At 39.3% G+C, this 16,951-nt stretch overlaps 1 protein-coding gene across 4 annotated transcripts in view; it reads right to left on the bottom strand.

Annotated features, from left to right (window-relative positions):
* bltp3b (bridge-like lipid transfer protein family member 3B) overlaps window positions 1-16,951 on the bottom strand; it is a 42,122-nt gene that overhangs the window by 12,145 nt on the left and 13,026 nt on the right. For all 4 annotated transcript variants that reach the window (XM_028044338.1, XM_028044342.1, XM_028044341.1 and 1 more), the window contains exons 3-15: window positions 15,634-15,672; window positions 13,864-13,955; window positions 13,484-13,673; window positions 13,249-13,389; window positions 12,201-12,368; window positions 11,037-11,217; window positions 10,862-10,945; window positions 10,613-10,789; window positions 10,129-10,241; window positions 3,591-3,732; window positions 3,288-3,481; window positions 1,802-2,524; window positions 80-720 (exon numbers count right to left, since the gene is read on the bottom strand). In XM_028044338.1, the coding sequence (XP_027900139.1) occupies window positions 80-720; window positions 1,802-2,524; window positions 3,288-3,481; window positions 3,591-3,732; window positions 10,129-10,241; window positions 10,613-10,789; window positions 10,862-10,945; window positions 11,037-11,217; window positions 12,201-12,368; window positions 13,249-13,389; window positions 13,484-13,673; window positions 13,864-13,955; window positions 15,634-15,672 (2,885 nt within the window). The remainder of the gene's footprint in view (window positions 1-79; window positions 721-1,801; window positions 2,525-3,287; window positions 3,482-3,590; window positions 3,733-10,128; window positions 10,242-10,612; window positions 10,790-10,861; window positions 10,946-11,036; window positions 11,218-12,200; window positions 12,369-13,248; window positions 13,390-13,483; window positions 13,674-13,863; window positions 13,956-15,633; window positions 15,673-16,951) is intronic.

Below are 16,951 nucleotides of genomic sequence, written 5' to 3' on the forward strand. Positions count from 1 at the left end.
CATCGCTATTAGCTTTGAAAAAGAATCATTTTGCATGATTAAAGTTTGCATCTGCCATGAGAAATAAAGAAAAATGTACCTGGAAATTGACTGAGGCATCTTTGCAGCTGCAGCTTTCTCTTTGTCACTGAAGTCAGAAAGCGGGTCGGTCAAAGCGGTTTTCGGGTCCAGCCCAGAACCCGCTTCATCCCCGGTTCCTAACCCATCTACCAAGCCTTCCCCCACTGCCTCTGAAGCCCCCCTGTCCGGGTTCTTCACCGGAGTCCTCTCCTCACAAGTCGATGAGGGAATTAATGGGGTAGCATACAGAGTGGCGCCCCCTTCTGGACCTTCACCACATAACAGCTGGTCTACAGTGCAAGGCTGCTTGGCTGCTCCTCCGTCTTGAGACCCTGGCTCCTCGTTGGCCTTTCCTGGCCCCTCCGCCACGTCACCTGCTGGTTCGAGCGTTCCTCTGCTCTCCGAGGGGGAGAGCTCTGACCCAGCAGGAGATCCTGAACCCTCAGGCTGGGGAATGGGCTTCATGAGGAGCGACACCTCGGCGCTCTTCAGCAGGAGGCCCAGGCAGAAGGTGAAGGGTTTGTGGTCGGCGGGACGGTGCATTGCATCTTTGCGCTCTCTCTTGGAGGCCATGCTCTCCAGATCCTGCTGCAGCGTTTGCTGCAGGGTTTTCAGGCTGCGCAGGAGGTGCATCAGGAACACATACTGCCGATGGCTCACCTGAAACACAGATTTGAATAAAAGCGAATATGACATATTAAACTTATTATTTGCTGAATAAGGGGTTCGCAAACTTTCCCATGTCCCCTCAAACAACATTAAATACTGGCAAAACGGCAGACAATGATACAAATTATGTAATAAAACAACTCTTAGGATGATTTTTCTCACTTTCTATTCTCAATAAAAAAAATATTGCATTCATTTAGTAAAAGTGCTGCCTCATATTTTATGCTGTGAGAAAGATGAGCCTGTCAAACGCCAGTGCAATAAATTATCAAGTTATATTTTATAATAATGATTGAAAAATAGATTTTATGAAAAAATTGTTTAAATTAAAAAAAAAATTCTATTTAATTGTTTTTATATTTTTTTCCCCTTTGGCCCCCACTTTGAAAAACCCTTAATAAAAATTAAAATGTTCTTGGTACTTTGTCGCCATGAACATGTCTCAATGGGGAGGCAGAAAATTACATCTCGAATTTTTTCATACCAGATCCATTTGTTTCCCTAAAAAATAAATGACAAAAGATAGAACATCTTCAAGAAGTGACTTTAATTTCAATCATCCGTTCTCCGAGTTGGACCACAGGTTGTAGTTTTGCTTAATTATGAGAATATAGCCATAATATTAGCAGAAAAAAGATAAAATTTTATTTTAAGTTCACAAGAAAAAAGTAATTTTAATTACAAAAAAGGTTCTAGAGTAATAAGATGTGATGTCATTTTCTTGAGCGTCGAAACTTTTCTTCTGTTGTTACAACTTTATTCTGGTAATTTTAACACTTTATCCTCAAATTATTGTCTTACAACTACATTATATAAAAATATAAAAAGATAAAAAATTTGTAGCCTGACCCTAATATTCGATCACAGAGTTGACCTGAGTTCAAAGTTCAAATAAATAGAACCTTGTCATACTAGATGGCGGCCCTGGCAGTGCTGACATCTGAACTATGGAAACCCAAGAAGTGCGTGAATCCAAAAAATAAATCTTCAAAAACCAATCAGTACAATCTACTATATATGGATCATCTCACACAAAACTACCACGTCTTTCTAAATAAAAACACAAATGTACCTGAGCGCTTAGCGGCTTCTGCACATGCACCAACAGATGGACGTCTGCGTCGTTACTTGGTGACAACGAACAGCGTGAGTTGGGGACGCTGTCCAGTGAGTGAGGTTTATGTAGGCCGTTACTTTGTGTTGATGCTGGCGCGCTATCGGCACTGTAATACTCCTTCAAAATTCGCTTCCTCTGCAAACGCGCGACCGCCTCCGCTGACGAGCTCCTGGACAGTCCAGTTCCCACCGAGTCTTTCAGCTTCTCCTGGTGCTGGACGAGCTTGGTGGGTTGGCACGCCCACACCGTGAGAGGGAACGAGTCCACGAAGGGCTGTGGCCGGCCTTTGCCCCCACGGCTGCCTTCGTAGTCCACCCAGAACTGGGCGAAGTGCAGCGCCCAGAAGTCGGCGGCTGCAGGCATTTTGAGGGCGTCCGCCCCCATGGTGGGCTCCACCAGCCCCCGGTGGATGTGCTGCAGCTTGGTGTCCTGCTCGTGAGCATGCTGCTGGAAGACAGGGTGAAGGACGGGCACGGAGGAGGGCGAGCGGGGGAAAGTGGAGAAAGAAGGAGAGAAGAAGGGTTCCCCTTCGAAGGCCTGCAGGAGCGCCTCCAGGTGGGAGCGGGTGCAGTTGGGGGGGTACCGGGTGTTGGTGGCGACCATCTCTGATGTCTGGATGGAGACGGAGCGAGGCAAGTCTGCAGCATAGGAGGCGTCCGGCTCCGTGGGAACCACCAACTAAAACAATCAAACATCAGAGAAAACATTTTACATGACTTTAAGTAGAGCTGAAACAAATAATTGTGATTAATCAACTTTTGAAATAATCATCTTCTAATTTAGTTATCGATTAATTGACACAAAAAAGACAATTTGCTTAAAGTACCGCCAGTTTTTTAAGTAGTGTTCAAGCGAAAAATATAAACATATTGCAAAAAATCGATTATTCAAATTAATTGTTTCAGCTGTAGAAAAGAACTAACGCTGTACAACCCCCTGATCGGAGTATGAGAAGTATTAAGCTTCAACAACAGAAAAAAAGGTTCTACAAATAATTATATGCACTTTCTAAATCATTTTAAAGGCAAGTATAATTTTCCTGCCACCAAACATTCATGTGCTACTTTATGCTAGCAATGCAAAACTCTGAGGTTTGTGTTTGATATCTGTTAATATCAAACACAAAGCAATTATAAAAACAAAGCAATTATATAAAAATAACAGGAAAATATACAAATCAATAAAATGAAAGGGAGCAGAAACAAGAAAAAATCTGATATTTGCTCATTTAACCTAAGAATACATTAAAACAATAGGGAACAAAAACAAACTCAAAAAACAATTCACATATCTTGAAATATCTTTTAGCATTCTCTTAAATATGTACAGTGATCTGGCATTGTGAATATCACTCTCTAGGTCATTCCAATGTCATAAAATCGGAAAAGGTTTGAGGGGAGAGTGGATACTTCTGCATGGCAGCGAATGCTTTAATGCTTACTTTCAGCATGAGGCCGTCCACCTTGATGTCGACGTGTTCGTCGGGTTTCTGCGAGTCGTTGAGCTTGTAGATCTGCATGAACTGCTCCAGACTCTGCCTCAAGTCCAGAGCAAAGAGGTTGATCCACACCAGGCTGCGGGGATCCAGAACCAGCTGCAGGGCGTTGAGCTGGGCATAGAGGTTGGGACACGGGACTGCAGGAACAGGAGGGGGAAGAAGGGAAGAGGTTTAATGTGTAAAATTTACACATAAAGGGAAGGAATAGTTTTTTTTACTTAAAAACTATTTGAGTAAAAGTCTTACTGGGGTAATCTTTTCCATCTGGAAAGTAATACTCTGTAAACTCGACATGGATGGCCGGCATCTCCGCGGGAAGATACAACGACTTCTTATTGCAGGAGATCATGGTCTTTGGGCTGGAGCGCCGCTGGTCTGCCATCGACACCTGGAGGGGGGAAGAAAAAAAGAAGAAAAAAGTCAATCTAAGAGAGAATATCGGTACAGCCTCAGCTGTTTATTACACTCCAACTTTTCCATATTTTTTCACCTTTCAACCAAAAACACATTTTACTGGGATTTTATGCGGCAGAGTAACAGACTAGAGGATAACTTACTAGATCAGACTTACTGTGACCCAACCGTTTCTCCTGAAACATCACCAATGATGCATGGGAAAGGAAACCGATTGCAAGGATCCTTAAAAAACCCAAAGAAAAATAGAAAACCTGCTACAGGTTCAAGTGAGACTTCTGCTGGTTAATTCCAAAAAGAAAATCATCCAGGTTTTTAAAGCCCATGGATGAGAGGAAAAACTTTAGCTTTCATGGCCATCTAAGCAAGGTTGATGAAATCAACAAGCTACCTTTGCAACTACGTCACTAAATCATTCGAGGCGCCATGACAGACGTCGGAAGTGAGGGACGAAGTATTGAACAGAGCGCTTGAAATTGTTTTCCAAAGTTATTTTGCCAGTTTATTCACGGCTTCTAACTTGTTCGAGTCGAGCTAATTTGTCTGTGAACGTAACTCACCTGGTTGGGGCTCATAGACAGCGGTATTTACCAAGTTTGGAAACAGCTAGCTTAGAAACCGACCCTAACCTCCTCCCCCCTGATGTGCTGATCAAATTACCGACTTTGTCTGAATTTACACCACATTTATATCACTATGTCATAAACGCCGTTTCCCCTTAAACCGGAAAAGCAGTAAAAAAAACGTAGAAAAGACGAGATGCTAACCAGTTTTTCCATACATGCTAGGCTACATGACGGTGCGGCACTGATTCCATGGTTACCAATGGTTGGACGCTTACCTTCTCCATAATGCAATATCTTTCTAATTACATTTACTAATAAAGTACACTGTGGCGTATACAATGTATATATTTCACACCCGAATGTATACTTTTACTGTGAAAGGGAGAAGGTGAGGTAGTCTTCTTACCTGTCAAAAACTGTTCACTGTTACAATGATAATAATGCCAGTCATTATGATTGACAGCTGCTATCATTTGCCGCCGCGTCGTTCCTCTTTAAATGTTAAGTAATAAAATGACAAGTTTGGTTTTTATGCTTATCCGTTTCTGCAGCCTACCGCGCAGCATCCTGTGAGCATTTTTAAAGTGAAATAAACTGAATAAAAGCGATATTAGCCTACCACATGTCAGTTTGTTGGCTAGCTTTAAAGGAGCGCATTGGTTGTTTTTGCTAGCTAGAGGCTAGAACTGTTCATAGCTTCTCTCTTCCGGTCTCCGAAGGACCCGGATGCAACCCCAGAATTCGGAAACAGTTTTTAACACAAGTCTAGAAAACGTGACTTATTACATGAGAACATAGAATTCGGCGGGTTTGATGCCTATGACTTGTGAACGGACGTCATATAGATGTTTATTTGCTTTCTGTTCTTCTCTAATCCTCACTTTGCAGTCGTTTGTCGCAGAGTACGGATTAGTTTATTGTTGATCTCGCTGTTAGAGCAGAAAACGTGAAACCTATCCTCAAACCAGCAATTATGCCAAGCAGAATGCGTTCTCCAATTGTAGAGACCCAGAACATCACAGTCAACATCCTGAGGGGTATAATCCACCCACTTTTCACCAACTTAACCTGGATGGAGTGGATGCTTCTGGCAACAGGGGACCCCGCTCGCACCACCACCTGCATTCTGGTCAGGATTTTGAAAGATATCCTGGAGCTCTTTATAGCCAACGCTCTGGATAGTCTTCCTAAGGACAACTGCAGCACTGAAGCAATTGAAGCAATCGTAGGCAACAAGTTGCCTGAAGCCTTTGCTAAGGTCGTAAAGGTTGGCGGAGAAGTCCGAACAGAACATACTGACAATTTAAACCATCTCATTGTCAAATATGTGGTGGAAAGAGTCAATTCCATCTTAGACTCTGACTCTAACGACAATCCACGCAATCACGTTGATGAAGCAATCAACGATATGGTTGGCGAAATCAAAGTGATGGTTAAGGATCTGTTTGTCAGATTGCACGCATCTAGTAAGGAATCCAGGAAAGCCGTTGTCCACCCAGTTGAGCCACAATCTATGCTCAAAGGTCTGAAAGGAAGGATCAAGGATTTTTTCACCAAGTTCAGTAGGAAACATTCTTCTAGGGTGGCTCCGGTGAACCTACCAGAAAAACCAGGAACCTCCCACAACATGGCCAACAAAACTGTGGCCATGGAAGCCTTGATTCCTCCAGAGATCTTCACCAAAGATCTGCTGGAAGAGGAATTACACCTGGAGGCCAGGTGTCATGAAATCTCACCTGTGGAGGCCTACTTTCCTCAAGATGATGTGTCAGACATCATAGATCTAGAAACCTATCTACCAGAGATTTTGTCAACCAAAGGCTCACAGGTACAATCATTAGAACTGGAGCCAAGATTTGAAATCATACCCAGGGAGGCCTTCGTTCACACGAAGACCTTGCAGGAAGAGGATTTCGAGCCAGAGCCCAAATTTGATGAGATCACACCTGTGGAGCCATTCATTGGGTCATTTTAAATTGCTTTAATACTTAGTTAGGTCTTTTTTAAATTGGTAGTAGTTAGGTGATTTTACAATTGTGTGTTTACTAGTTAGTTAGGTCTTTTTAAATTGTTGAGTAGTTAGTTAGGTCATTTTACAATTGTGTGTTTACTAGTTAGTTAGGTCTTTTCAAATTGTTGAGCGGTTAGTTAGGTCTTTTTAAATTGGTAGTAGTTAGGTGATTTTACAATTGTGTGTTTACTAGTTAGTTAGGTCTTTTTAAATTGTTGAGTAGTTAGGTGATTTTACAATTGTGTGTTTACTAGTTAGTTAGGTCTTTTTAAATTGTTTAGCAGTTAGTTAGGTCTTTTAAAATTGTTGAGCGGTTAGTTAGGTTTTTTAAAATTGTTTAGCAGTTAGTTAGGTCTTTTTAAATTGTTTAGCAGTTAGTTAGGTCTTTTTAAATTGTTGAGTAGTTAGGTAATTTTTAAATTGTTTAGTAGTTAGGTTTTTTTAAGTAAAAAATGACAGCAAGACAAACAATTTCACACCTTTTTCCACCTTTAATGTGACATTGAACCTGTACAATGCAATTGAAAAACAAACAAAAATCTTTCAGGGAGCTGGAATAAAAATAAACAACTGAGGTACTGCGGTTGCTTAAGTGTGCACATCTTTTTAGGACTGGGGATGTGGCTGTTTTCAGATTTAACCAATTACATTCAAATTCATGTTAAATTGGAGTCAGCACACACCTGTCACCAATTAAAGTGCCTCTGGAAAAGTTCAGCTGTTCAGCTTGTCCTGACATTTTTGTAACCACATCATCCAGCACAAGCCATGGTCCGCAAAGAGCTACCACAGCATCAGAGGGATCTCATTATTCAAAGATATCAGTCAGGTGAAGGCTACAAAAGAATTTCCAATTCATTAAATATACCATGGAACACTGTGAAGACTATCATCATCATCAAGTGGAGAAAACATGGCACAACAGTAACATTACCAAGAACAGAACGTCCGTCCAAAATTGATAAGACGAGAAGAAAACTGGTCAGGGAGGCAGCAACACTGAAGAAGCTGTAAGAATTTCTGGCAAGTATTGGCTGTGCAGTACATTTGACAACAAACTCCCGTCTTCTTCATATGTCTGGGCTATGGGATAGGGCGGCAAGACGGAAGCCTTATCTTTCAAAGAAAAACATCAAAGCCCAGCTTAATCTTGCAGAAAGACATCTGAAATCTCCCAAACACATGTGAAAATGTGTTATGGTCTGAAGAAACCAAGGTGAACATTTTGGACATAATTCCAAAAGGTATATTTGACGCAAAAACAACAATGCTCATCACCAAAAGAACACCATGCCTACAGTGAAGCATGGTGGTGGTATCATCATGCTTTGGGGCTGTTTTGCTTCAGCTGGAACTGGGGCCTTAGTCAGGGTGGACTGAATTATGAACAGTTAAAAATATCAGTCAGTGTTGGCACAAAACCTTCGACCTTCTGTTAGAAAGCTGAAGATGAAGAGGAACTTCATCTTTCAACATGACAATGATCCAAATCACACATCTAAATCAACAAAAGAATGGCTTCACTGGAATAAGATAAAGGCCTGGGAATGGCCCAGCCAGAGTCCAGACCTGAATCCCATCGAACATTTGTGGGGTGATCTGAAGAGGGCTGTGCACAATCTTCGCAATCTATTGGATTTGGAGCGGTTTTGCAAAGAAGAGTGGGCAAATATTCCCACATCAAGATGTGCCACGCTGATAAGTTCCTACCCAAAAACACTGAGTTCTGTAATAAAAGCCAAAGGTGCTGCAACAAAGTATTAGTTTAAGGGTGTGCATATTTTATGCAACCAGGTTATTGCAAGTTTTTTATTTTATATTTCTCTGCTTGAAAGGTTTCAGTTTGTTTTTTAATAGCATTGTAAAGGTTATAGGTCACATTAAAGGAGGAATAAGTTGTGAAAATATTTGTCTTGTCATTTTTTTACATCACAAAAACCTGGCATTTAAACAGAGGTGTGTAGACTGTTTATATCCACTGTAGGTCATTTTAAAATTGTTAGCTTAGTAGTTAGAGCTTTTTAAAATTGTTTTAGTACTTAGTAAGGTCATTTTAAACTTGCTTGTTTAGTACTTAGGGTTTTTTTTAAGTTGTTGGTTTAGTAGTTAGTTAGGTCGTTTTAAAATAATTAAATTAGTACTTAGTTCGGTCATTTTAAACTTGTTTGCTTAGTACTGAGTTAGGTTAAAATGATCCAAAATGCTAAGGTTAGCTTAAGTGATGCAAGTAGCATCAACATGCTAGTGACTCAATATGCTAATGATAGCCATTATGCTAACATTAGCCTTGTACTTAAAATAATCATTTTACATAATTTCATATGTATTAGCAATATTTACCATATTGAATGGATTAAGTCAATGTAGGTAACCATGCTGGTGACATCACAGGTGCTACTGATGTCATTGGCATCATTCAGTATGCTAACATTAGTGTATAAATTAAAATGATCCAAATGCTAAGTTTAGCTTAAGTGATGCAAGTAGCATCAACATGCTAGTGACTCAATATGCTAATGATAGCCATTATGCTAACATTAGCCTTGTACCTAAAATAAATATTTTACATAATTTCATATTTATTAGCAATATTTACCATATTGAATGGATTAAGTCAATGTAGGTAACCATGCAGGTGACATCACAGGTGCTACTGATGTCACTGACATCATTCAGTATGATATGCTATGTCAAGGGTCAAGATCACTCTTTGGTTACCTAGCAACTCACTCATTCACTCTTGGTTACCTAGCAACAACCTGTCAAGTTACTGGCGCAACTGTGCCTCATAACTGCTTAAAAATAAGTTATTAGCCAAAGTGAACAAAATTGCACGCAACGTTGGTCACCAACAAATAAATTCAGCATAAGACATCTATATTTTATAATGATTTCTTTCATTTCCATTATTTTTTTAATTTTAATTTTCCTCTTAGGCAGTCTTTCTAGTGTTTAAATACCACAGACACACACACACAAACAAACAAATCCAGAAAAGTCAGAGGAACTATCTCAGCTGTTTATTACACTTCAACTTTTCCACATTTTTCTGTTTTTATTTTATTTACTTATTAGTATTACTTTTATTTATTTTTTGTATTATCTTTTTTCTTTTCATCAACTTATTCTATTCTGTTATAATCTTTGTACAAGATTATGGTGCCATTTTAAACCTGTTTTTAAAAGGCTACATAAATAAATTTGACGTGACATTAGCTGTAATGTCGAAGGTTCAAAATGAAAGTGGCAGCATGATGCTGAGGGGACGCTTCTCTTCAGTGGGTGATATTAAAGCAAATTAGACCTATATTAATATATTTTTTACAAATAATCTAGCACAATCTAGACAAATGCGTGCCACATTCTTTTCCAAATAGTATTGGGGCCATCAGAAAAAAATATATAAAATTTCTCAGAATAAGAATTGTTTAAATTGTTTATGCATCATCAAGCAAATAAATATTTTAAAACTCAAATCAACGAAACATGTGGGATAGGGTTCAGTGTGAATAAAGTGCAGATTTACACATCCTGCAACAAGGAAGAAACTATTATCTGATTCTTTTCTTATATACAAACAATATAATTGACAAATATTTAAAAGATATTAGGTTATTTATTTTAATTTGACACAGATTTATTTTTTTCAGTGGCCCTCTGTTGTACTTTTCAGACTTTTATTCTAGAAGAAACTTAAATTTCTGCTACCAACATAAAGAGTTCATAACTGTGAAATGGAAGCAAAATGATACTTTTTTGTTTGTTTTCCTTTTTTGAGGGTGTGTTGAGTGACCTGGTAGATGCTGAAGTCCGCCATCCTGAGGACGAAGGAGCTGGACATGAGCTGCGTCTTTGGAGGCGGAGGGCTGAAGGAGGCGCTGGAGGAGGAGGAGGTGTTTATCTTTCCTGGAGAGAATGGACGAAACAGGAAAGAAAAGAAAAAATAAGGGAGGAAAGAAAAAGAAAACAAATGCAGATGGGCTCTTCAACGAGTGTGCATCACCGCACCCAGGTGTGCGCAAAAACCACACACACACACACACAGTGGTACCTGGTTCTAGGCACCAGCAGCACTGGGGTGGAGGTTGTGTGTAGGGGCTCCAATCTAGGAGTCCTTCATCTGCCTCCCTAAGCCCTACTTCTCGTTCTGCACCCTCCTGGCCTCCTAGAGGCTCATAAAACTCGTCCATAAGGGACACTGAGGGACAGAAAACCCACAGGGATGACGTCCTGCTGAGCTAGCATCTGCAGCGTATGAAGAAGTGCATTTTGCTTACCGTGATGCGGGGAGCCGTGATGCGGGGAGCCATGTGCAGCGCCGGGGCCTTGTCGGTCTCGAACCGCGCCCTTTAACCTTTCCACATCAGTTTTGTACTCGTCCAGCAGACTCTTGGCCCAGGTCTCTCTGGTTTTAGTGGCTTCGCTGTAGTGCATCCAGTGGACACAACTGTCCCCTGAGAAAAGGAAAGGAAACATGAGAGCAGACAGTGAAAGGTTTACCACAAACAAGGAAGCGAAGAACCGACCTGCTTTGTGGAAAGGGTAGTAGTCGAGGGTGATGGAGCTGAAGGAAAGCTGCATCGCTCCACCTGTTATCCTCCTACTGGTAGCTGTGGAGAAGAGAGCGAAAAATAAAACTAGACAAGAGTAAAAACCTTGGATTATTTTCTTTCTACTGTGTTTCTAATGTGTATTTGATACCTTTGTCCTTGGCATGGATGTCATCACAGATGTGCAGATCCAGGTGTGTGATCTGGAGGTGGTGTGAGGTCTCACACACATCGTAGGCACTGAACAGCTTGGCCATGGTTGCACTCTGGTCAGCAGCTGTGGACGCCTGCTGGGTGCGCACTTGTTGGGCAGTTTGGGGCGGCGACGACGCCTGGTGAACAAAACGGCAACTTTCAGGGCTTCTGCTTTTCTTTTGTACTAACCTGGAACAACATACACTTGTTCCACAGTAGAATTTAAGCAGATTTCAAGAATTTTTAAGGTAAGTTTGCAAACTTTTGCAGAGAAAGACAGTTTCAATTCACTATTATATACAGTCTGTTTTTATGTTTTGAAATGTCTCTCACACACCTTGCACACATGACTGTTCCAAGAATAAAACACTAATTTAAAATAAAATCCCCAATTTAAATAATGTTGTTTACTGTGTAAAATATAAGACAATCAATATGCCACCGAACCATTAGGAACTACCACTGAATATACAAAGGAAGTTACAAAAACAATCTAAAGAATTTTTCTCTCTACCTTTTCTGTGTTCAGCAAATAGAAATAATTTTGGAAATTCTAACCAACAGAAAACAAGAAAAGTTTAGTCTGATTTAACTTTATGTCTTTTTGTTAGGTGTATGTAAATATCTGGTCTGAATTGTAAAGAATGTTTTCCAAATTTTTAATTTTTGATAAAACATTAGCTTGCACTTCATACTAAACTGTGCAGCTTTAATGTTAAGCACTTTTAAGGACTTTATACAAAAATGAGGCACTTTCTAAACCTTGAAAACATCCAACTGAAATTCTAAAATTTTTAAGGATTTCAAGCACCAGTACAAACTCTGAAAAAAGAAAAAAACTGAGTGCATAAATGCTTGATTTAAGTTTTTAACATCTTTTAATTGTGTAAAACATAAAGTGCTCAATGTCTCCACCAGAGGGCATACTAGAGTAAATTTCAGACATTAAGTGATTATGAGGAAAGTGTAGTGGGAGGGGAGTAAGTGTGAATGTTGAGTAGCGGAACGATGTTTTCTGATTAAATAGAAGAAAAACGTAGACAGTAAGTACAGAGCAGAGAAGTAAAAAAAAATCACTGAACCAGCTTTAGAAAGAGTTATTTGTTCATGGAACACGTACCTGATCGTCTGCAGCCATGCTCTTCCTCTGCTGAGCAGACTTCTCCATGGCTTCGCTGAGGGACTTTGCATACTGAACCATAGCTTTGAGCTGGGAGTCGGTCAGAACCCACAGCAGGTCGTCCAGGACGAGAATCAGCTTTGAAGCCACAACGTTGCAGTCCTTCATCTGCATCAGGAAGAAACGCTCGTATAAACATGAAAAACAAAGATGGCTGACAGCATAACGAAACTTTTCAGATCAATTTATCATTGTATGAGTTAAGCCTGGAACAATTAATCGTGATTAATTGATTTTTTTAAGTAATCATCAACTAATTTAGTTATTGATTAATCGTTGACTGGAAAATACAGATTCAAAAAAAGCCATTTGGTGAAAAAAAAACATATTTAGAGAAGTAATTGAGCCAAAACTGTGCAAAAAATATACACTAAGATGCAATTAAGATAAATTTACAGGCAAACCTTTTTTTTGTTTCATCCAAGTAGTTTTAGCTTAACCTACAGCAGTGCTATGTTATTGCATTTCAGGCAGTAAAATGTTTATTTTCTCATTTAAAAAAGGAATCTAATTATTTATTTGCATCTTCTAATGTATTTCTAATATTGTATAAAAAAAGAGTTAAGTGGCTAAATAAAATATATGTAGAATGTGCCAATTTTTTTATTCAATTAATCATCAAAATAATTTATTATTAGAACAATGGAGGGTTGCAGGACCGTTTTTCTCCACTTTACAATTTATTTATTTAGATGGCAAATTAAAATGAAACTTGTTTTTTATTTCCTTGTTATGTACTACATTATATTGGTCTGTCACAATTTTATGCTTTATCGATTATTCTGATAATTAAACGGCCAGAAAATTGGTACGTTCTGCAGATTTTGAAGTGGTTAAATGAAAAATCTGTAGAATGTGCCAGTTTTTTATCTGATTAGCAGAATAATTGACATATTAACCAATTACTAAAACAATCATTAGTTGCAGCTCTAATTTGGTGGATAATTATTAAGAGAAATCTAGACGTTCTTTCTTCTCGGACACCAACCCGTCTCTTCAGAGTGACCCTGATCTTGGACTGGTTGGTGATGAGACGGATCGGGGCGCTCAGCATCTCGTGCTCGGCGCTCTGGATGGCGTCAGCCTCGATGCGGATCATCTGCCAGCTGATTTCTTTAAACGTCAGGATCTGTAGCCAAAAAAAACGTTGACGAGTCAAAGATCTCTACACAAGGCGGCCTAATCAGAGCCATTTCCTCTGAAAGGAGCCGGCGCCGACCCACCTCCCCCCTCTGAGGGTCCTGGATGCGGGTGAATCGCAGGTCGCTGATGCTCCAGCTGGTGTTGACGCTGTACACCTGCAGCTGGGAGAGCTCAAAGGAGGCGTTGAAAGCCTTGGCGCTGATCTTGATGACGATGGAGTTGATGGATAAGGAAATGCCCTCCACCACCTTCTCAGCAAAGCCATATTCACTGCGCAGACAACAAACAGGGTGATTAGCAAGTAAATGTGGGCTAATATCGGGTTTTTGTAAAGAGATTAAGTAAAAGCATCACTTTTAAATTTGATTTCAATGCATCTGCCGCATCTTTCTGCATTTTAGAAATCAGAGTAATAGATTTCTGGCACCAAATAACTCATTTTCCTGCAATCCAAGCTCACCTTTGTCCAGATGCCGTTGCTATGGGAGACGGACCATTAGGGGGACGAGGCTCGTCACACGTGCTCATTTCCATTATCACCTTATCCAGGGTCTACAAAAGAACGCATAGCTTTACTTTAACACCAACAAAAAGAAAACATTATTTAGTGTTCATAAAACAAATCTCTACCATTAGGCGACATTAGTTTGAATATATCAGTAAATAAATGTCAACTTGTTTGTCAAAAATGAAGGGACACAGCAAACAAAAATGCGTAAAAGTGTAAATTATCACAAGAGTTGACACTGATCTCTTCCTTTATTATTTTCTCTACCTTTACCTTCACTGAGTTCCTTATTAAGTCTGCCCAACTTTTTTCTGCATGAGACAACAATCCCCACAGTATCACCCTACCACCACCGTGTTTCAGTGTTGAAAAGTTAGATTTTGTCCACAACGTTTTCATATTTGGTCTCATCAGATTTCTGTCTTTCCTTCAACAATGGTCACCGTCTTCAGATTTTTAGTCTAATAGACTAAAAACCTCAACAACACGATTCCACTTGAGCAGCAGATGTTTACAACTCCTCAAAAGTTAACACTTTGCACCTTATTAATTGATCAACTCTCCTTTTGCCTGTTAAATGGACAGTCATGTCATTTTATGTCTGCAGATGTTTGCTTTTATAGCTTAACCAGGCCTTAAAGCTTGCTGCAAAATAATAAATCTCATTTACTCACTTTTTTAAATTCTTGTCAGATTTTTATTTGTGTAATGTATATGCAGATTTTTTTAAAAGGAAAGTTTAAAAACCCTTAAAAACTCAAAAAAAGGCAGGAGTTTATCTTTCAGTATGACAATGACCCAGAGCAAGATATATTATAGAGGCTTTAGGATCAGTCTGTGAATGTCCTTGAGAAGATGTTGAAGAAAATTATATTTTTTGAATGCATCGTATGAACTCTAACATCAGGTGGAGCAGTAAAGATGGAGCCCAGGTGACAGCAGGGAAAACAATCATCTTGGGACTGAGTCTGTAAACCCGACACCTGCTCCCTTAAAGATGGCAGCCGTAGCGAAGCCACAAAGAAGAACCAGTCGATCAAGGCTGTCAGAATGAACTCAGAACCCAATATATGGCGGCTGAAGACAAATCTTCTCAGATAATCACAGATTATCTGATTGACGAGAGCGACCTCCCGAGATACAGCATGTACAATCCCAATACTCTGTGGATTTCTACACACTCAACAAGTAAACAAAAAGCAGAAGAGGATTCATTTTGGAACCATAATGACACATACATTTCAAAGAGATTGTGATTTTGTAGCGCAGCATGTAGGTATCTTTCATTTTTCATTCAGGTCCAACAGAGATGCATGAAAAGTGACTAAATACAAAGTTTTGCCCAGAAAACTTGCAAAGCCCGGTGCTCGGGGCGCTAGGAGATCATCCAACCACCTGCCATATTTTTGAGTTAAAAAACATTTAAAGTTGACAGGAAATTTGAAAATATCACTTTATAGTTATGCATTATTGGAAGACTGGAAGATTAATGCCTAAACACCAACTACAAAGTCTTAAAAAAGGCAACAATTTAAAAAAAACAAAGATAAATCCACAATACTTAGCCTGGTGAGGGCACAAGTAAAGCCTGGTGGCCCGCCAGGCTTATAATATACAGAGGGAAACCTGCAGTTTCTGTCAAATTAATTGACAGAAACTGGAGTCTGTTTTTCCAATTCAGGTTGATTTAATAGTAGATAAGAAGCAAGAACATAAACTTACCAAAGAAATTGGGTGAGTCTTTAGTTTTGTCCATGGTATCTGTTAATAAAAACCCAAAAGATGTTTAATGCCAAAAGAGAAATTAATGAAAGTAAAACAAGCACTAAAGCCAGATGAGTTACAGTCCACGTCAAATTACACAGCAGAATGGATTCAGACCAAGCGTTTATTGGCAAGTTTTATTTTGACAGAGCAACTTGTTCATCAAGGAGTCACAAATCAGTGTTTGACTGTTAAAGTGAATGAAACATTTCATTTGCTTTGCTCTAAACAAAAATAATCAAAGTCACCAGCAGGGGGTGCTAGCTCACATCCATCGCTGAGTCGACAACTACAACAATGTGAACCTGCATTAAATCTGCACTCTAAACAGTTATTCATAGTGAAGTCAACATTTTTCACTAAGCTACAATAAAACAAAAGCATGGATTTTTCTCTTTTCCAGTGAGAGATTATGCAACTGCAATAAAGATTAATCTATTTAAGGCTTTTTCCATATGTTTATCCACTCAACATCTCCTCGTTTTATAAACTTCATTTAACCAGGACAAGCATCAGATATCTTCTGTTTGCAGCATTTTTAAGCTAAATAGGACACAATACTGGGTTTCGCTGATTTGTAAGAGGAAGATACAAGAGACGGGGAGTTGAACATGTGAGGAAGTGAGATAAAAATCTGTGTTCTCATATTTTAAATCAGCTTAAACTGAAAAGGTAAAAAAAGTGAAATGTATCCAAGCAGTAAAAATGGTTTCTGCTCCACCTGTCATAAAGAAATCTGCCGCAGCACAAAAACTTCCAGTAAATGATTACAGCTGAAAAACAGCAAAGCCTGCATAAAAACAGACAATAAAGGAGGGCGATCAAGGATGAACAAAGCACAGCGCTTACTGTGTTGCTCCCTGACAAAATGGCGACTAAAAGTGAGCTAAAATAACTGTAGAGAAAGTCCAAGAAGAGAAGAAGAGGTGGAAATTTGACCTTGGCCTGTGCAAATGTGGAGTCATAAGTAAATTATACAGCTTCTTCAACTTTTCCAGGGTGTGCCAAAGTCTGCTCATGAATGTGACGCAAAGCTGAGACAGATCAGGTTATGAAATAAACGGAGAGCATAAAAGTAGAGTAAAGTAGTCAGAGACTAAGATAACCGCCAGTGACATACAATCAGAGGAAGCATAATCCCTACAAGTAAATTAGGTACATAGACGCAAACAATAATGAGACAAAATCTATTTTTCCACTTGACTTTTTCATGACTTATTTTTTTCTTTTATTGGTAATAATTTCATGGTCAAAATGGCTGAATTTATGCATGAAC

This window comes from Xiphophorus couchianus, chromosome 17 (genome assembly GCF_001444195.1).
Source record: "Xiphophorus couchianus chromosome 17, X_couchianus-1.0, whole genome shotgun sequence".
In the NCBI taxonomy this organism is placed as follows: Eukaryota; Metazoa; Chordata; class Actinopteri; order Cyprinodontiformes; family Poeciliidae; genus Xiphophorus; species Xiphophorus couchianus.